The 19,178-nt window shown below is 48.3% G+C and overlaps 1 protein-coding gene across 1 annotated transcript in view; it reads right to left on the bottom strand.

The window, feature by feature from the left end:
- LOC147085054 (osteoclast-associated immunoglobulin-like receptor) overlaps positions 1-19,178 on the bottom strand; it is a 33,091-nt gene that overhangs the window by 1,734 nt on the left and 12,179 nt on the right. The window contains exon 4 of the mRNA XM_085979413.1: positions 2,028-2,135. Coding sequence (XP_085835539.1) covers positions 2,028-2,135 — 108 coding nt within the window. The remainder of the gene's footprint in view (positions 1-2,027; positions 2,136-19,178) is intronic.

Below are 19,178 nucleotides of genomic sequence, written 5' to 3'. Positions count from 1 at the left end.
TGTAGAGAGAACAAGCCAATGTCGACTCGAGTCTGGATGACCCTGCAGCAGGTGGGGTTACATATAGCGTGACATGAACCCAAGATCTCAGTTTAGGCCGTCCTCATGGGTGCGGAACTTGGCTATCAGTTTCTGCTCGACGATTTTGCGTTGTCGTGTGTCTCGAAGGCCACCTTGGAGAATGCTTATCCAAAGATCGGAGGCTGAATGTCCTTGACTGCTGAAGTGTTCCCCGACTGGGAGGGAACACTCCTGCCTGGTGATTGTTGAGCGGTGTCCGTTCATCCGTTGTCGCAGTGTCTGCATGGTCTCGCCGATGTACCATGCTCCGGGGCATCCTTTCCTGCAACGTATGAGGTAGACAACGTTGGCCGAGTCACATGAGTATGTACCATGTACCTGGTGGGTGGTGTCCTCACGTGTGATGATGGTATCTGTGTTGATGATCTGGCATGTCTTGCAGAGGTTGCTGTGGCAGGGTTGTGTGGTGTCGTGGTCGCTGTTCTCCTGAAGGCTGGGTAATTTGCTGCGAACGATGGTCTGTTTGAGGTTAGGCGGCTGGTTGAAAGCGAGTAGCGGAGGCGTGGGGATGGCCTTAGCGAGGTGTTCGTCGTCATCGATGACATGTTGAAGGCTGCGAAGAACATGGCGTAGTTTCTCCGCTCCGGGGAAGTACTGGACGACGAAGGGTACTCTGTTGGTTGTGTCCCGTGTTTGTCTTCTGAGGAGGTCGATGCGATTTTTCGCTGTGGCCCGTCGGAACTGTCGATCGACGAGTCGAGCATCATATCCCGTTCTTACAAGGGCGTCTTTCAGTGTCTGTAGGTGTCCATCGCATCCCTCCTCGTCTGAGCAGATCCTGTGTATTCGCAGGGCTTGTCCATAGGGGATGGCTTCTTTAACGTGGTTAGGGTGGAAGCTGGAGAAGTGAAGCATCGTGAGGTTGTCCGTGGGCTTGCGGTCGAGTGAAGTGCTGAGGTGTCTGTCTTTGATGGAGATTCGTGTGTCCAGGAATGAGACTGATTCTGAGGAGTAGTCCATGGTGAGTTTGATGGTGGGATGGAACTTGTTGATGTTATCGTGTAGTCTTTTCAGTGATTCTTCGCCGTGGGTCCATAGGAGGAAAATGTCGTCGATGTATCTGGTGTATAGTGTTGGTTGGAGATCCTGTGCAGCGAAGAAGTCTTGCTCGAACTTGTGCATGAAGATGTTTGCGTAATGGGGTGCGAATTTGGTCCCCATGGCTGTTGAGCATGCAGTGTCTCTTTTCTCTGGATAAGAAAAGACTGAGGGTTGAGTAGTTTTGCTAATATTGTGTTGAACCTGGGTTAGGCCATACTTAGAATACTGTGAACAGTTCTGGTCTCCATATTATAAAAAGCATATAGAGGCACGGAGCAGGTAATAATGAATTACTAGAATTATATCAGAACAGGAGTGTTTTAACTATCAGGAATGATTCAGCGGGCAGCGGTCTTTTTTCGAGAAGTGAGAACACTAGGGGTTGACCTGATAGAGGGCTTTGACATTATGAAAGGGGTTGATAGGTTAGCTGTCGAGAAAATGTTTGCACTTACGGATGAGTCCAGAACTATGGGCATGGATATAAGATAATCACTGATGAATCCAAAAAGCAATTCAGGAGAAACTTCTTAATCAAGAGAGTGGTTAAAATGTGGAACTCACAAGCGCAAGTAGTTATTGAGAAGAGCAGCATAATTGAATTTACAGAGACCATAGATAAATGCATGAGGGAGTAAGGCATGGAAGGATATGCTGATGGGGTTGATGAAGAAGGGTGGGATGAGGTTCGTGCGGAGCATAAGCAACGGAATGGACCTGTTGGGCGGACTGACCTGATTCAGTGCTGTAAATACTATGTAATACTACGTGACTGGATATGTGGTGTTATCTGGTAGGCTCTGTATTAGGTATAACGACGTAGGAAAGCCCTTTCCAGGTAATTCTACAGAATAACAAAACATATTAGAGAAATCTAACATTTGCAATTCTATTTAATTCCTTACCTTCACGTGGGTTAACATTCACGAAATGCTCAACAATGAATATCACCATCACGATGAACACGAAGGCACTGAGGCAGAGTCGGACTAAGGGCACCGTGAGATATTGTTCTGTGGAAGAAGCAACGAGCATTGATAGTTCATTGTGTGCAAGTCTTAAATTAGTAATTAACGCTTCTAAATTCAACTGAAATTGAACGTGAACCCTCGCTTTACTATTTACACAAAGACATTGTTCACACCCGCTGGCAGTTCCTCTACTGCAACAAGAAAAATACAGTAATGACTATTCTGCCATAGCAGCGCGTTCCTATGCAGAGCTAGACAGGTAGCTAACAACTTGATATCTTCCCATAAAAATCACAAGGCTTGACTTTTCTTGTAAACTTTACTGAAAGATTCTTATTGTGAAACTGAAATACAATACAGAAGTGGAAGCACACATTAGTATACAAGCACATAACTGATATGCATACACCAATTTAGGTACGCCTGAGCAACACAGTACATTTGGCATGTAACTCACCAAACACGTGGAAACACAGCTTACTGTGAATATGCATTTAGCAAACTGGAAGGCATTCTCTTTAAATTAGCCCTGTACATAGTGCATCAAAATACAGCTTCAAGTTAACCAGCTAGACAGAGAGCGAGCACTTCACGTCTAGCTGTGTAAGTTTGCTTACAAAGAAAAGTTACAAACTGAACATTTTCTGCAAAATATAGTGTACACTAATCATCTATAACATTCTCAAGTACTTACAGACAAATAGTGCCCAAGGCTCGAGCGTGACAACAATATAGCTTCCCAGACCATGTGTGGCTGCAGGTCTGTGATATTCAGTAGTTTACTTTACTGCACTTTACTATGCCTTACTGCACTTTACTGTGCTTTACTGCACTTTACAGCGCTTTACTGCACTTTACTGTGCTTTACTGCAGTTGCTCGGTACCAAATATCCACTAGTTGGCGGCACACAATGCCAATCGAGCCAAGTTACTCAAACCCCTGAATTAACTGGAAAACTAACATACATTCCTAAAGAAAGGCAGCACACTCCCCGCTTGGTAAAATTCCATTGTACCACTACAGATACAAAATAAACCTAAAGAAAACGTCCTTTGGCTGCAAACATACTCAGAATCCTTTCTCTAGGTTTCTTCAGAAAGGAGGATTACGATCTCTGAGACTGGCCTCAGAAACACTTTGACAGTACCCTCCTTGACAATCTTCACCTCCACCTTTCGGACCCTCTTGTCCGTGCTCGGCAGAGTTTTGACAACCAGTCCCACTGGCCATTCATTTCTGTGTGCTTGGCTGTCTTTCAGCAAGACAACATCTCCCACTGTGACATTTGGCTTGTCTTCTGTCCACTTCCTATGGCTCTGTAGGGTGGACAAATACTCTCCTCTCCATCTCTTCCCAAAATTGTCTGCAAGACACTGGACTTGCTTCCACTGCTTTATGCAGCTCAGCCATGTCGAAGTTTCCAGAGGGGGCTGAAATAGCACTCATCTTTTGAGTCAGGAGCATCGCTGGTGTGAGGACTGCAGGCATGTCTGGGTCGCTGGACACCGGCACCAGGGGCCTTGCATTCATGATCGCCATGACTTCAGCCATGAGTGTGCTCAAGACGTCGTGTGTGAGATGAGTGGGTCCCGTCCGAAGCAGCATAGCATCCAGAATACGCCTGGCAAAACCGATGAGCCTCTCCCATGAACCACCCATGTGGGATGAATGCGGGGTGTTAAACACCCGCGTGCATCCTTTCTTTTGGAGGTAGCTTCTTACCACTGCATCGTCCGTGTGGATGTCCAACTCCTTACAGGCACCCACGAAGTTAGTCCCTTTGTCAAACCGGAGAAATTTGGCTGGACCACGGATTGAGAAAAACCTCCTCAGGGCATTGATGGTTAGGAAAACGTTGTCGTCCATGGGTAGTGCTGGCTTGTCATCATCCTTGGACCTTTCAAACACTGAGCATCCTAGGCTGTCTGTGCTCACACTGAGGCCTGCCTCTTCCTCACAGGCAGAGGAGGTTGACCTATGATGTTGCATCATGCCATCGTAGTCTTCCTTTACCTGGATCCTGTTTGGGCATGGACTGAGAAAGGATGTGCGACCATTGTGCAACTCTTTTGCTTTATAGACGTTGACACCCGCTGGTTTGTGGACTGTTCCCAGGCAAACACCACCCACGAGGACCCATCCCAGGTCAAGCCACTGCGCATAAGGAGCATTGTGGGGCCCGTTGATTTGCTCACGCACCTTGTGCATCTGTAAGATGTCTCTTCCCAAGAGCAGTAGGATTGGAGCGTCCGGGTCCACAGCTGGAATCTTGTTGGTAACTGGCTGTAGGTGGTGCTGATGGCGTGCGACCTCTGGGGAGGGAAATTCCGTCCTATCATCTGGCATCATGTCACACTCAATTAAGGTGGGGAGGGGAAGCTGTAGTTTCCCATCCATGGATTCGATCATGAAGTTGCCAACTCTCCTACCCATAGTCTCTGTTGTCCCTGAACAGGTTTTTAGCGTGTACAGAGCTGCGCTGGCCTTGACTTCAAAGAGATTGATGAATTCTGTCTTCGCTAGAGACTTGTTACTTTGCTCATCAAGCACTGCATACATCTAGATTGCCTTCTCCTTTCTCCCTGCAGGATATGCTTTAACCAAGCAGATTTTGGAGCATGAGCGTGGGCTGCTTGCATTTCCACAAACCTCTGTAAACTTGGAGGTGACTGAAGAAGATGCGCTTTTGCTTTGCTCCCCGCTATCCTCTTTGTCAACCGCAGCATTCTCGGTGGTCGAAGGAGGAGGACCTGGATGCAGGGCTGTGATGTGTTTTTCACTGTTGCACTCGAAGCACTTGATTGTCATCTTGCAGTCTTTTGCCATGTGCATAGTCGACCCACAACACCTGAAACAGATGCGATTCTCTTTCAGGTATGATTTGCGCTCATCAATAGGCTTGCCTCTAAAGCTTCGACACTTTTTGAGTGGGTGGGGCTTCTTGTGTATTGGACACTGACGATCTGGGTGATACACTTTATTCCCAGCAGAACTGGATTGGTTGACTGAGGGTTCGGCTGGAACATCTGTTTTGTGCACGCTCACAGAGGCTTTGTTGCTGTACCTTGTGGGTTTCTCTGTTCTCGAAGGAGCGTGACTGCTGGAGGTGGAGAAAGTGAAACTTGGATCATTCCTCACCTTTGCCTGTTGTTGGACGAACCTGGAGAAGAGACAGAAGGGAGAAAATGCTATTCCGTAGTCCTCCTTGTACTTGGATCCCTTATCTATCTACTTCTCTTGAAGGTTGTAGGGGAGCTTTTCCACTGTTGGGTTTACCCCACGAGCTGTATCCAAATACGAGAGGCCTGTCAGGTAACCTTCTCCCTTAGCACACTTCAATTCGAGGAGAAGGTCACCCAGTTCTCGAAGCTCGACATTATCTTTGTTGGTTACCTTTGGAAAGTCCTCCATCTTCTTAAGCAGTGCGTGTTCAATGCCTTCTGGTGTCCCATAACAGTCTTCGAGACATTGCCAAACCAGGTTGAAGCCTGCTGTGGGATTGTGGTCGTGCGCTGAGCGAATTCTCCTCGCCTGTTCTGACGACTCAGCTCCGAGCCACTTTGTCATCAAATCTAGTTCTTCTCTGGCTGACAGATTCAAGTCCTTTGTGGTACTCAGGAAGGACGCTTTCCATGACCAATAATTTTCAGGACGGTCATCAAATTCTAGAAGACCTGAACTTAACAATTCTCGGGAGATGAGGGACCTAGCGAGGTCTTGTGCACCTTGTGGCTCGGGTGAGGACTGCTTGGCTGGATTGGCCGAGTGCTGTGGAGGTCTCTGCAGGTAAGTCTTACTTGTTTCTTCTCTTTTAAGCTCAGTGTCTCCGAAAACAGGCTGTTTGTTACTGTGGTGAGCAGCTGGTTCTGCGTCGAGATACCTGGATGTTTCCTTGAAGAACAATTTGGAGTGTTGTTGGACGTACTCACTTGTACGTTGCACTGGACTGAGGGGCTGTTCTGGAACATATGGTTCATGGCTGTGCTACCCGCCTTCGTTCTCCTCACCTTCTTCATAAGCTGCAGCTTCAGCTTCAGCGGCAGCGGCAGCTCTCTGGCTTTGGAGAATGTAGAGACTGGCGTCGAGATCAGCTCTCTGCTTCATCACACTAGCGTCGAGATCAGCTCTCTGCTTCATCACACTAGGGTGGAGGTCAGCTCTCTGCTTCATCACACCAGCTTCTTTTTCAGCGAAGGACAATTGAGCCTGGGCAGCTTTTGCCTTGGCATGTGCTTTGGCGGCTGCAGAAGCTGTCGATGATGACGATCTGCTGGACCGCCGAGATGATCGAGAAGATGCTTTAGAGGACAGTGACTTGGCATCATTTGCTCGAAAAGGCTCATGCTTCTCGGTTGGCAGGTCGACGTCCTCTATGGTATATTGTCTTCCTGAGCATAGACTCATCGTAGCTGTGTGGTATCTTCTTGTGCTTGAGCCCGCTGTGCTGTTGTCTTTTCACTATTCTGCCCTTGCAGCGCGTTCCTATGCAAAGCTACACACGTAGCTAACAACTTGATATCTTCCCATAAAAATCACAAGGCTTGACTTTTTTTGTAAACTTTACTGAAAGATTCTTATTGTGAAACTGAAATACAATACAGAAGTGGAAGAACACATTAGTATACAAGCACATAACTGATATGCATACACAAATTAAGTACGCCTGAGCAACACAGTACATTTGGCATGTAACTCACCAAACACGTGGAAACACAGCTTACTGTGAATATACATTTAGCAAACTGGAAGGCATTCTCTTTAAATTAGCCCTGTACATAGTGCATCAAAATACAGCTACAAGTTAACCAGCTAGACAGAGAGTGAGCACTTCACGGCTAGCTGTGTAAGTTTGCTTACAAAGAAAAGTTACAAACTAAACATTTTCTGCAAAATATAGTGTACACTAATCATCTATAACATTCTCAAGTACTTACAGACAAGTAGTGCCCAAGGCTGGAGCGTGACAACAATATAAGTTCCCAGACCATGTGTGGCTGCAGGTCTGTGATATACAGTAGTTTACTTTACTGCACTTTACTGTGCTTTACTGCAGTTGCTATGTACCAAATATCCACTAAGTGGCCGCACACAATGGAAATGGACCAAAATTACTCAAACCCCTGAATTAACTGGAAAACTGACAAATTCCTAAAGAAAGTCAGCACAATGACATTATATTCAGGGTAATAATTGTAGGATTTTAACAGATTGTCCTTCAAAATGCTTAATGTGTTCCTTTAGAACTCATTTGCCAGAGATCATGAATGGAGGGAATGCTTTTGCGACGTTCTTAAACATGGTGATTGAAGCAACTACTGCTATTATTTGTCTGCAGTGAATCTTGTTGAATTTTACAGCTTGGTCAATGTTAATTCGGTTCGATTCGGTTCTCACGTATTCATACTCTTGTTGTAACATTGCACAGGTATGTCACAGTGAGAGTACTGGGGGGCAAAGGAAGCAATTAATGCCGTTAACTTGTTTTGCGCTGCAGTCGAAGTCAATTAATCCATGAATTAGATTCCCCGTGGCATTGTCGGTATTGTCCACTCCTGTCAGTTGGAATGTGAGGTGTGTGAGGCAAATGGCAGATATTATTAAGTGATATAGGTGAATATATAATGCATCAGATTATCCTGATAAACTGATAAATTTTGAAATGCACTGTTCTATTTCGAACGTCTGTTGTGCACTCACTGAATTTTTATTACTTAAGTAGAAGACATCGGGCCAGCAATTCAGTGGGCTTTGCGCCCAGTTACCGCCCAAAGAGGGCTTCTGCGCCACTAGAGGAGTTTGCGCTGATATTCAGCGCTGCGGTAATGGCGGCGGTAGCCGGTAGCGCTGCGCCGACACCGATCACATCATTGGTGTGCGCAGTGCCCCGGTTCCGCCCCGCTACCGGCCCGACCCCCATATTTATTTGCGGCTGCCTCTTCCGCAGCGACCGCAAACAACGATGTGAAGATGGGGCCGTCCTGCAGCCTTAGTGGGGCGAGTTAAGGTGGAGGTGCGGCCGGCCACTTTTTCGGTGGCCGCCTGCTCGCACCTCCTTCCCCGGCCTCCTCCACCGCCCCCCCCGCGGCATTTCCGGCTGTTTTCCGGGAGCCCGGCACTTCTCCGTGGTGCCGGGCTCAATTGCCGGCACTAGCGAGCGGCGATCTCGCTGTTGCAGGCACCTCCCCCTTAAGAGAGGGAGGAAGGCCTGCAGTACCGCAGCCTGCCGCCCCGCAGCGGGTGGCGCTGCGGCACCTCGCGTGCCGATATTCAGTTTCAGCGCCCCAAGCGGGGGCGGCCACACCCTTGAACAGCAGCCGCCTTCGAGTTGGGGAGCGGAAACTGAATATCCGACGGGCGCGAGTGGCTCCGCGCCCAGCGGTAACTTCTGGGCACAAGCGAGCTGGCGGGGCCTTACTGAATTTCTAGGCCATCATGTTTTATCATTTTTGGTCATGTATAACTATGCGTGAGGACCGGCACTCGTTGAATTGCAAACATTTACAGGGAGGTTGAAGAAGAGCTATCTAGCCAATCCCACTTCCCAGCTCTTGGTCCGTAGCACTGTAGGTTACGGCACTTCAAGTGCATATCCAAGTAATTTTTAAATGTGATGAGGATTCCTGCCTCTACCAGCCATTCAGGCAATGAGTTCCAGACCCACACCGCCCTCTGGGTGAAAGAAGTTCTCCTCAACTCTCCTCTAATCCTTCTACCAATTAGTTTAATTCCATGTCCCCTGGTTATTGAACACTGACGTGGATTTTTAGAAATCACTATTAGTGGAAGCATAGCTTCATGGGTAAGAATAAGTAGTCAAGGCATTTCTGCCTGGCAACAACAGTCAGAAATAAAGAGGCTTTGCATATGGCTCAGAAGTGAAGCATTGGCACCCTTCAGGATTTAAGAGGTTAACAATGCAGCTTGCACACGAGACAACAGCGGAGACAGTTCAGACATGTTGAGCGCAAGGTCTTGATGCTTTGCAAGATTAGATAAAACAGGTACAGAAGCACCAACCACAAGCAATGGAACGTAGAGTTAAGTAAAACCACACGGGGCACAGTCAAACAGAAATGCAGACATGTGGTTTTACTAAGGGTGACGAAATAAAACATCAGGAGATCATGTGACAATAAATATAGGCGAAAGGTTATGTGACCCGAGATAGGGAATCAGCCAATTAGCAAATGTGCATGCGGGCTTTAGAGCCTGCCATGGTTTTTGTATGCTTAAATAGCGGAGACCAAAGACAATCAGAGAGTCAGCCAGGAACGAGCTGCGGGAACTCTAAGCTGTACTCCCTGATCAGTGTATAGGTACCTCCACAGATTGTTTGTATCGTACTGTTGAATAATTTTGTATTTTCTGGATTTTAAAACACTGCTTGGCTATTTTACCATTTACAGACTAGTGTGCTGATTTCATTAATTTTATTTTGCCACAACAAACACTCTGCTAAGGGTATAGGTCCTTCCTATCCACTCTAGCTCGGCTCCTCAAAATGTTATAGACCTCAATTAAGTCGCCCCTGAGCCTCCTCAGTTCCAATGAAAACAACACCAGCCTATCCAATCGTGCTGATCTCTTTGACGAAAAGTCCTATTGTCACCTTCCTAAACTCGCTGTCAGGTTTAGTCCTACTATGATCATGGGAAACGCCTTGTGACGTTATACAGCTTTAAAGGCACTATATATTTGCCAGGTGCTACAGATAGACCTCTTGCTTTTTCTCTTGACACCTTCGACTTTCTGCTGCAAGGATGAAGCCAATGGAAGGCGTCCTTGTTTGGGGATGAAAGGGAACATTCCTTGACATCTGAAAATCAAGCTGCTACAGGAAGGACTGAAAACCTTGGCAACAGCAGCAACTAGGGGAGTCCTCACACGGTTCCTGAGATGCCTTGGTCACTGAATGTGATGTGAGAAGAATCACTTGGTACCGGGCAGACTAAACATTAAAAGGGAACTTTGAGCGTTGTGGCAACTGGGGTGAGTTTGCTGCGATATGGAATCGATAAAGTTTGGAATCTCTTGGCAATGGCATCAGATTTAGCTAGATGCACCGACTATGATTAGTCACAATTCAGTTGTTGTTTTGTGACGAAGTTCAGTTTGATCATGCTTTGTAAAGGAGTCCAGATAAAGTATCATCACACACAGACCCACACACAGGAATGTGTGGGTACCAGTAGACAAGGCTCTGAGTCCAGGTACAATACTTAGATCAAATTGTGCACAATTTGTCTTTATTTGTGCGGACCCAACTGGTGAGCAAATAGTTGAATCACATTTGCACAACTCTGTTCGCAAATCCATTCATCAGCTTTTCTTTCATCCACCGATATAATGTAACCTTGACTGATTACTTCGTCAACCATTATCCTTGATAGGGAATTCCATATCTTCTACATCTCGTGCTATAAAGAGTTTGTTCATGCTCTCTTACAGTTAATATTGTAATTCTGTCCCCTTCATTATTAATCATAACTATTGGGAACAGTTTGGTTTTATCGGTCTTCTCCCATGCTTTATTAAATGTGAAATTTTGCCTCATATCGCCCCGTAATGTTCATTGTTTCAATAAAGGAAGCCTCAATATTTCAAGGATTTTTTAATTCTTATTTGTATTTCATCATACCCGGCACTATCTGAGTGAATCTGAATTGTACCATAGAAACATAGAAACATAGAAGGTAGGAGCAGGAGTAGGCCATTCAGCCCCTGGAGCATGCTCCGCCATTCAATTAGATCATGGCTGATCATGCAAATTCAGTACCCTGTCCCTGCCTTCTCTCCATGTCACTTGATCCCTTTAGCCTTAAGAAATATATCTAACTCCTTCTTGATTATATTAAATGAATTGGTCTCAACTTCCTTCTGTGGTAGAGAATTCCACAGGTTCACCACTCCCTGGGTGAAGAAATTCCTCCTCACCTCTGTCCTAAAAGGCTTAACCCTTATCCTTAGACTGAGACCCCTGGTTCTGAACACCCCGGCCATCGGGAACATCCTTCCTGCATCTAGTCTGTCCAGTCCTGTCAGAATTTTAAACGTTTCAATGAGATCCCTTCTCATTCTTCTAAACTCCAGCGAGTATAAGCTCAATCGACCCAATCTCTCCTCATACGCCATTCCTGCCATCCCAGGTATGAGTCTGGTGAATCTACGCTGCACTCCCTCCATTGCAAGAACATCCTTTCTCAGATAAGGCGACCAAAACTACACACAATACTCAAGGTGTGGTCTCCCCAAGGCCCTGTACAACTGCAGCAAGATATCTGAAGTATGAATGTCATTCAGTTTCTGATCCAATCCACTTGAAAAGAGTCCTGGAAACAGTTTGGCTGTAAAAGTTTAGGATCAGCATTCGAAGTCAATCAGGCCTTGCAGTAAATGGAGGAGCGCCTAAGTATACCTCTTTATTTTGCACATATTATTGACCGTGGGCACAGCTCGCTTGCTGCATATAAATGGAAGTTCTTCAGTTCACCCTATTAGGCCACATTGAAGGTACACAGCCAGACACTCCTTGGTATGTGGGCTGTCTTCAGATAGTCATAGAGTCATAGAGTCATAGAGTAATACAGCAAGGATAGAGGCCCTTTGGCCCATCGTGTCCGCGCCGGCCATCAAGCCCTGTCTAATCTAATCCCATATTCCAGCATTTGGCCCGTAGCCTTGTAAGCTATGGCATTTCAAGTGCACATCCAAATGCTTCTTAAATGTTGTGAGGGTTTCTGCCTCCACAACCCTTTCAGGCAGTGAGTTCCAGACTCCAACCACCATCTGGGTGAAAAAGTTTTTTCTCAAATCCCCTCTAAACCTCCCGCCCTTTACCTTGAATCTATGCCCCCTAGTTATTGACCCCTCTACTAAGGGAAAAAGCTCCTCAGCATCCATCCTATCTATGCCCCTCATAATTTTGTACACCTCAATCATGTCCCCCCTAAGCGTCCTCTGCTCCAAGGAAAACAAACCCAATCTGCCCAGTCTCTCTTCATAGCTGAAGCGCTCCAGCCCTGGTAACATCCTGGTGAACCTCCTCTGCACCCTCTCTAATGCGATCACATCCTTCCTGTAGTGGGGCGACCAGAACTGCACACAGTATTCCAGCTGTGGCCTAACCAGTGTTTTATACAGCTCCATCATAACCTCCTTGCTCTTATATTCAATGCCTCGGCTAATGAAGGCAAGTATCCCATATGCCTTTTTTACCACCTTATCCACCTGTTCCACCGCCTTCAGGGATCTGTGTACTTGCACACCCAGATCCCTCTGACCCTCCGTCTTGCCTAGGGTCTTTCCATTCATTGTGTATTCCTTTGCCTTGTTAGTCCCCCCAAAGTGCATCACCTCACACTTTTCCGGGTTAAATTCCATTTGCCACTGTTCCGCCCATCTGACCAACCCATCTATATCGTCCTGCAGACTGAGGCTACCCTCCTCGCTATTTACCACCCTACCAATTTTTGCATCATCCGCGAACTTACTGATCTTACCCTTTACATTCATATCCAAGTCATTAATGTAGACCACAAACAGCAAGGGACCCAGCACCGGTCCCTGTGGTACCCCACTGGCCACAGGCTTCCAGTCACAAAAACAACCTTCGACCATCACCGTTTGCCTTCTGCCACTAAGCCAGTTTTGTATCCAATGTGCCAAGGCACCCTGGATTCCATGGGCTCTTACCTTCTTGACCAGCCTCCTGTGCGGGACTTTATCGAAGGCCTTACTTAAATCCATGTTTACCACATCCACTGCGTTACCCTCATCCACACACCTAGTCACCACCTCAAAAAATTCAATCAAATTAGTCAGACATGATCTTCCCTTGACAAAGCCATGTTGACTATCCCTGATTAATCCTTGCCTCTCCAAGTGGAGACAAATTTTGTCCCTCAGGATTTTTTCCAATAATTTTCCTACCACTGATGTTAGGCTCACTGGCCTGTAGTCCCCCGGTTTTTCCCTACTACCCTTCTTGAATAATGGTATTACATTAGCGGTTCTCCAGTCCTCTGGCACATCCCCTGTGGCCAGAGAGGTCCTGAATATATGTGTTAGAGCCCCCGCAATCTCCTCCTTTGCCTCACACAGCAGCCTGGGATACAGTTCATCCGGGCTTGGGGATTTATCCATTTTTAGGCCAGCTAAAACCGCCAATACCTCCTCCCTCACGATGTTAATATGTTCGAGCATATCACAGTCCCCCCGCCCTATTTCTATGTCTACATCGTCCTTCTCCATAGTGAAAACAGATGCAAAATATTCATTTAGAACCCCTCCTACATCTTCCGGCTCCACACACAGATTGCCACTTTTGTCCCTAATGGGCCCTATTTTTTCCCTAGTTATCCTCTTACCCTTAATATACTTATAAAACATCTTCGGATTTTCCTTTATTTTGTTCGCCAGTGTTATTTCATGATCCCTCCTTGATCTCCTAATTTCTTTTTTAAGTATCCCCCTGCACTTTTTGTACTCCTCTAGGGCTTCCTCCGTCTTTAGCCTTTTGTATCTACCAAAAGCCCTCCTTTTTTTCCTAATCCATTCTCGTATATCCCCTGATATCCAAGGTTCCCTGTGGCTTTTGGAATCACCCTTGACCTTTACGGGAACATGTTGCCATTGTATGATCTCAATCTCCCTTCTGAAAGCCTCCCATTGCTCCGATGCGGATTTTCCTACAAGTAGCTGATCCCAGTCCATTTTGGCCAGATCCTGCCTTATCCTATTAAAATCGGCCTTCCCCCAATTTAGAACCTTTATTTCCAGCCCATCCCTGTCCTTTTCCATGACCACCTTAAATCTTACCATATTATGGGTCACTATCACCAAAGTGCTCACCTACTAGCACTTTTTCCACTTGGCCGGCCACATTCCCTAGAATTAGGTCCAGTACCGCCCCCTCTCTTGTAGGACTTTCGACATGCTGGCTCAAAAAGCACTCCTGGATGCACTTTAAGAATTCTACACCCTCTGAGCCTTTCACACTCTGACTATCCCAGTTAATATTGGGGAAGTTGAAATCCCCCATTATTATTACCCTATTATTTGCACATTTCTCTGAGATTTGCCTACATATCTGTTCCTCTTTCTCCCCCTGACTGTTTGGAGGCCAAAAGTACACTCCCAGCAAAGTGCTTGCCCCCTTTTTGTTTTTAAGCTCCACCCATATGGCCTCATTAGAGGACCCTGCTAATATATCATCCCTCCTTACTGCAGTAATTGACTCCTTAATTAATATTGCGACACCCCCTCCTCTTATACCTCCCCCTCTGTCTCGCTTGAAGATTCTGTACCCCGGAATATTGAGCTGCCAGTCTTGCCCTTCCCTCAACCATGTCTCCATGATAGCAACAATATCATACTCCCATGTGTTTATCAACACCTTCAGTTCATCCACCTTATTTGCAAGACTCCTTGCATTAAAACAGATGCCATCCAGCCTTGCCCTTATATATTTGCCCTGTCTACCAAGCTGACTTGTTTTTTTCTCTATAATTGGCAGCACATCCCCCCCTATTTCAGCTCCCCTCTGTATCCCATCCCCCTGCCAAGTTAGTTTAAACCCCCCCGACAGTGCTAGCAAACCTCCCCGCAAGGATATTTGTCCCGCTCTGGTTCAGGTGCAACCCGTCCGACTTGTACAAGTCCCACCTTTCCCAGAAGCAGGCCCAGTGATCCAGGAAAGTAAAACCCTCCCCCATACACCAACTCTTTAGCCACGCATTCATCTGCTCTATCCTCCCATTCCTATACTTACTAGCACGTGGCACTGGGAGTAATCCAGAGATTACAACCTTTGAGGTCCTGCTCTTTAATCTGTCACCTAGCTCCCTAAATTCTTGATGCAGGACCTCATCGCTCTTTTTACCTATGTCGTTTGTACCAATGTGGACCACGACCACTGGCTGTTCACCCTCCCCCTCCAGAATGCCCTGCAGCCGCTCAGTGACATCCTTGACCCTGGCACCAGGGAGGCAACAAACCATCCTGGATTCACGTCTACGGCCACAGAAACGCCTACCTGTTCCCCTTACTATAGTATCCCCTACCACTATTGATCTCCCACTCTTTTCCCCCCTTCCTGGGCAGCAGGAGCACCCCCAGTGCCAGGAAGTTGGCTGCTGCTGCCTTCCCCTGGTGAGTCATCCCCCTCAACAGTATCCAAAGCGGTATACTTGTTTGAAAGGGGGATGGCCGCAGGGGTTCCCTGCACTACCTGCCTGCCTTTGTTGCTCCGCCTGATGGTCACCCCCTGTGCTGCCCTACCCTGAGGCGTGAACAACTCGCTAAACGTGCTATCCACGAGCCTGTCGGCATCGCTCATGCTCCAATATTCATCCACCCGCAGCTCGAGCGCCGCAATGCGGTCTGCAAGTAGCTGCAGCTGGATGCATTTCCCGCACACATGGTCGTCAGGGACACTGGCAGCGTCCCTGATTTCCCACATGGAGCAAGAGGAGCAGAACACGGGTCTGAGCTCTCCTGCCATGATTACTCCTTTAATTAATTAAAAAATTTATTCAATACCCCAGTTAAAGGTATACTCTAGGGCGCTTTATTTACTAACTGTCCCCACTACACCAGAGACCCTAGAAATTTCACACCACAGAAGTCAAGCTTGTATTGAAAAGAGAGAAATACTCACCAACCTATCACTTACCTGCTTCCTGGTGACGTCACACACTGATTACTTTTTACCTCTCTCCTCTGCTGTTGATTTGGTGGGCCTCTGCCTTCACGCCGGTTTTTATACCGGGCTCACCTCCGCTGCTGCTCTCCCCCGCTGCTGCTCTCCCCCGAACTGGTCGGGCCTCTGCCTTCGCGCCGGTTTTTAAGCCGGGCTCCTCCTCCGCTGCTGCTCTCCCCCGAACTGGTCGGGCCTCTGCCTTCGCGCCGGTTTTTAAGCCGGGCTCCTCCTCCGCTGCTGCTCTCCCCCGAACTGGTCGTGCCTCTGCCTTCGCGCCGGTTTTTAAGCCGGGCTCCTCCTCCGCTGCTGCTCTCCCCCGAACTGGTCGGGCCTCTGCCTTCGCGCCAGTTTTTAAGCCGGGCTCCTCCTCCGCTGCTGCTCTCCCCCGAACTGGTCGGGCCTCTGCCTTCGCGCCGGTTTTTAAACCGGGCTCCTCCTCCGCTGCTGCTCTCCACCGAACTGGTCGGGCCTCTGCCGTCGCGCCGGTTTTTAAGCCGGGCTCCTCCTCCGCTGCTGCTCTCCCCCGCTGCTGCTCTCCCCCGAACTGGTCGGGCCTCTGCCTTCGCGCCGGTTTTTAAGCCTGGCTCCTCCTCCACTGCTGCTCTCCCCCGAACTGGTCGGGCCTCTGCCTTCGCGCCGGTTTTTAAGCCGGGCTCCTCCTCTGCTGCTGCTCTTCCCCGAACTGGTCGGGCCTCTGCCTTCGTGCCGGTTTTTAAGCCGGGCTCCTCCTCCGCTGCTGCTCTCCCCCGAACTGGTCGGGCCTCTGCCTTCGCACTGGTTTTTCAGCCGGGCTCCTCCTACGCTGCTGCTCTCCCCCGAACTGGTCGGGCCTCTGCCTTCGCACTGGTTTTTAAGCCGGGCTCCTCCTCCGCTGCTGCTCTCCCCCATAGTGATGGAGCAATGCAAAGTGGGTTGAAGATGAAATCGGGAGTTACCCGGAAATTCTACGCACATAAATAAAGAGAGTTAACTAACCGATTAGGCACATTGCAGCCTTCCAGACTCAATATCGATTTCAACAATTTCAGATCATAACCTCAGCCCCTATTACTTTTTAAAAAAAATTTTTATCCACCACTTTGTTTTGGTTTTTCCCTCCCCCCCTTTCCTTTTTTTTCTCTCTCCCACATGGCAGCTGTCTCCCATTCTGCCAGCGCATTTCACTCCTAACCTAGAGCCGTCTTTTGTCTCCACTAGTCCTATCACCATCTCGTCTCGTTTTGAATACCTCTTAATGTCTCTCCACTTCTTTTGTCCTCTCACAGCCCTGCCTTTCGATCTATTTCATTTCCTTTCCAGTTTTGAAAAAGGGTTAGACCCGAAACGTCGACTCAAATTTCTCCCCACGGATGCCTTCTGAGTTTTACCAGCATTTTCTGTTGTTATTTTGGATGTCCAGCATCTGCAGTATTTTGCTATCATATCGAGTTAACTAACCCATCCAGCGTTTATTTCGTGACCATTATTTGAGTCTAACAGGCACAGCTTCTGCAGGCTGTGCAGCACGCATGTAAAGATTAAGACAATAGATCAAAAACAGATCCCCAGTTAACTATAGCATGGAAATTCGTACATCTCAGTTCAATTTTAAATGGAATTGGTCACCTATATTAACTATATATGAGCGAACAAGACAGACATTGAGATACAAGAACACACAACCTCGTTTTGAAATGTGTTGGTGCCTACCTTTCCCCGTAATCGGGACATCTTTACTGAATGGTGAATCCATCGAACGTCCTGCAACCTCTGTTTGATATCGACAACTGTAATTACCCACAGAGTCTATGCTTCGGGTATTTATCTTGAAGGTCACAATCCGCTCATTGCCACTCACATTACGAGACTGTACAGGATTTCCTTTCTGATCTTTGAACAAGAGAAATGCTCCCCCTCTGGAGCGAATGTCACCTTTGCAGGAAATGGCAACACGGGCACTCACTGCTGCCACACTCGCTGTGTCAGCCAGGCATCGCCAGGGCACCCGGCACGCTGCAGCAGCACAGCGTCTGTCCCTCGGCAGATTGGTGCGCATGCTGCAGTGCTGGCCCGGCCGAGTGCCAGTGTCTCAGGTGAACAGCGAGTGCCTGCCATCCGCCTGCTTGCCCCATTCCTCCAGCCGCCACTGCCACTCCCCCAGTGGAGCTGCCAGGAGCTGCTGCAGCGACTGATGCTGGCCAGCCACAGCTGCAGCATTCACCAGCCGGCCCCTCGAGGGCCAGACCTCGTCTAGGCCGACCCCCAAGTGCATCTGCCGTCACGACATGTGCCCCTCAGGAGCCTGCCCCCAGCCTTGCAGCAGCCAATGGCCTCACTTTGAGGAGGAGCAGCAGGGCGTGCAGGGGCCGCCAAATTTGGCAGAAGGCATCGCCCTCGCGGGCCACTAAGTAGAGGGTGTGTCCTAATGTTGTGTTTTCGGGAATGTGTGTTTTGTGAAGGCCGAGGATGAAGGCCATTTTTGTTTACATCTTTTGTTAGTGCTCCCCAGGTTTGGGAGTGAGTCATGTGTGTGAGTGTTTTTTGGGGCTTTCGTCTGTTTTTGGTTTTCATGTGGGAAGGGCCCTGAGTTTGTACAATAAAGCATTTTATTTATTCACATTGTCCATGTTTGATCTTTGAAGTGTTTGTTGCCTTAACCGGCTGACGGCTTGCGGAGCGGCTGCAATCATGTTGTTTCATTGGCACAAGGCATTCCCTGACAGTGGGCCTAGAAGTGACGATCAATAAGCCGCCGACGGGCGGCCCTTGGACCTTCTGCCTCCCTCCTGGGCTGGTACTCCTCGTCCTCCTCCTCCTCCTGCTCCTCCTCCTGAGGTGGTGGTCCAACGTGAGGTGGCAGTGCCTGAGACCTGCGGATAGCCAGGTTGTGCAGCATGCAGCAAACGACGACGAATTGGGAGACTCGCTCCTGCGAATACTGGAGGGCTCCACCGGAGTGATCCAGACAGCGGAACCATTGCTTGAGGACGCCGATTGTTTGTTCTATGATGTTCCTAGTCGCTTGATGGCTCTCGTTGTATGCCTCTTCAGCAGGGGTCGTGGGCGCGCGGAGTGGGGTCATGAGCCAGGTACACAAAGGATAGCCTTTGTCCCCGATAAGCCATCCACTTGGGTGAGGCTGTGCCTGGAACACGTCAGCCACAGTTGTCTGTCACAGGATAAAGGCATCGTGGCTGCTGCCTGGAAAGCGGGCATTGACAGCTAGGATGCGCTGCCTGTGGTCACACACCAGCTGTACGTTGAGGGAATGGTAGCCCTTCCGGTCGCGGTAATCCTCGGCATGCTCCAGAAGTGCCCACAAAGCCACATGCATGCAGTCAATGGCGCCCTGCACCATGGGGAAGCCCGCTATTCTTGCAAATCCCACTGCACGCTGCTGCTGCTT

The sequence above is a fragment of the Somniosus microcephalus genome, unplaced genomic scaffold (assembly GCF_052327205.1).
Source record: "Somniosus microcephalus isolate GS21.2 unplaced genomic scaffold, FLI_Smic_1.0 unresolved_chr9, whole genome shotgun sequence".
Taxonomy (NCBI): Eukaryota; Metazoa; Chordata; class Chondrichthyes; order Squaliformes; family Somniosidae; genus Somniosus; species Somniosus microcephalus.
This window is presented reverse-complemented; position numbering and strand designations above follow the sequence as displayed.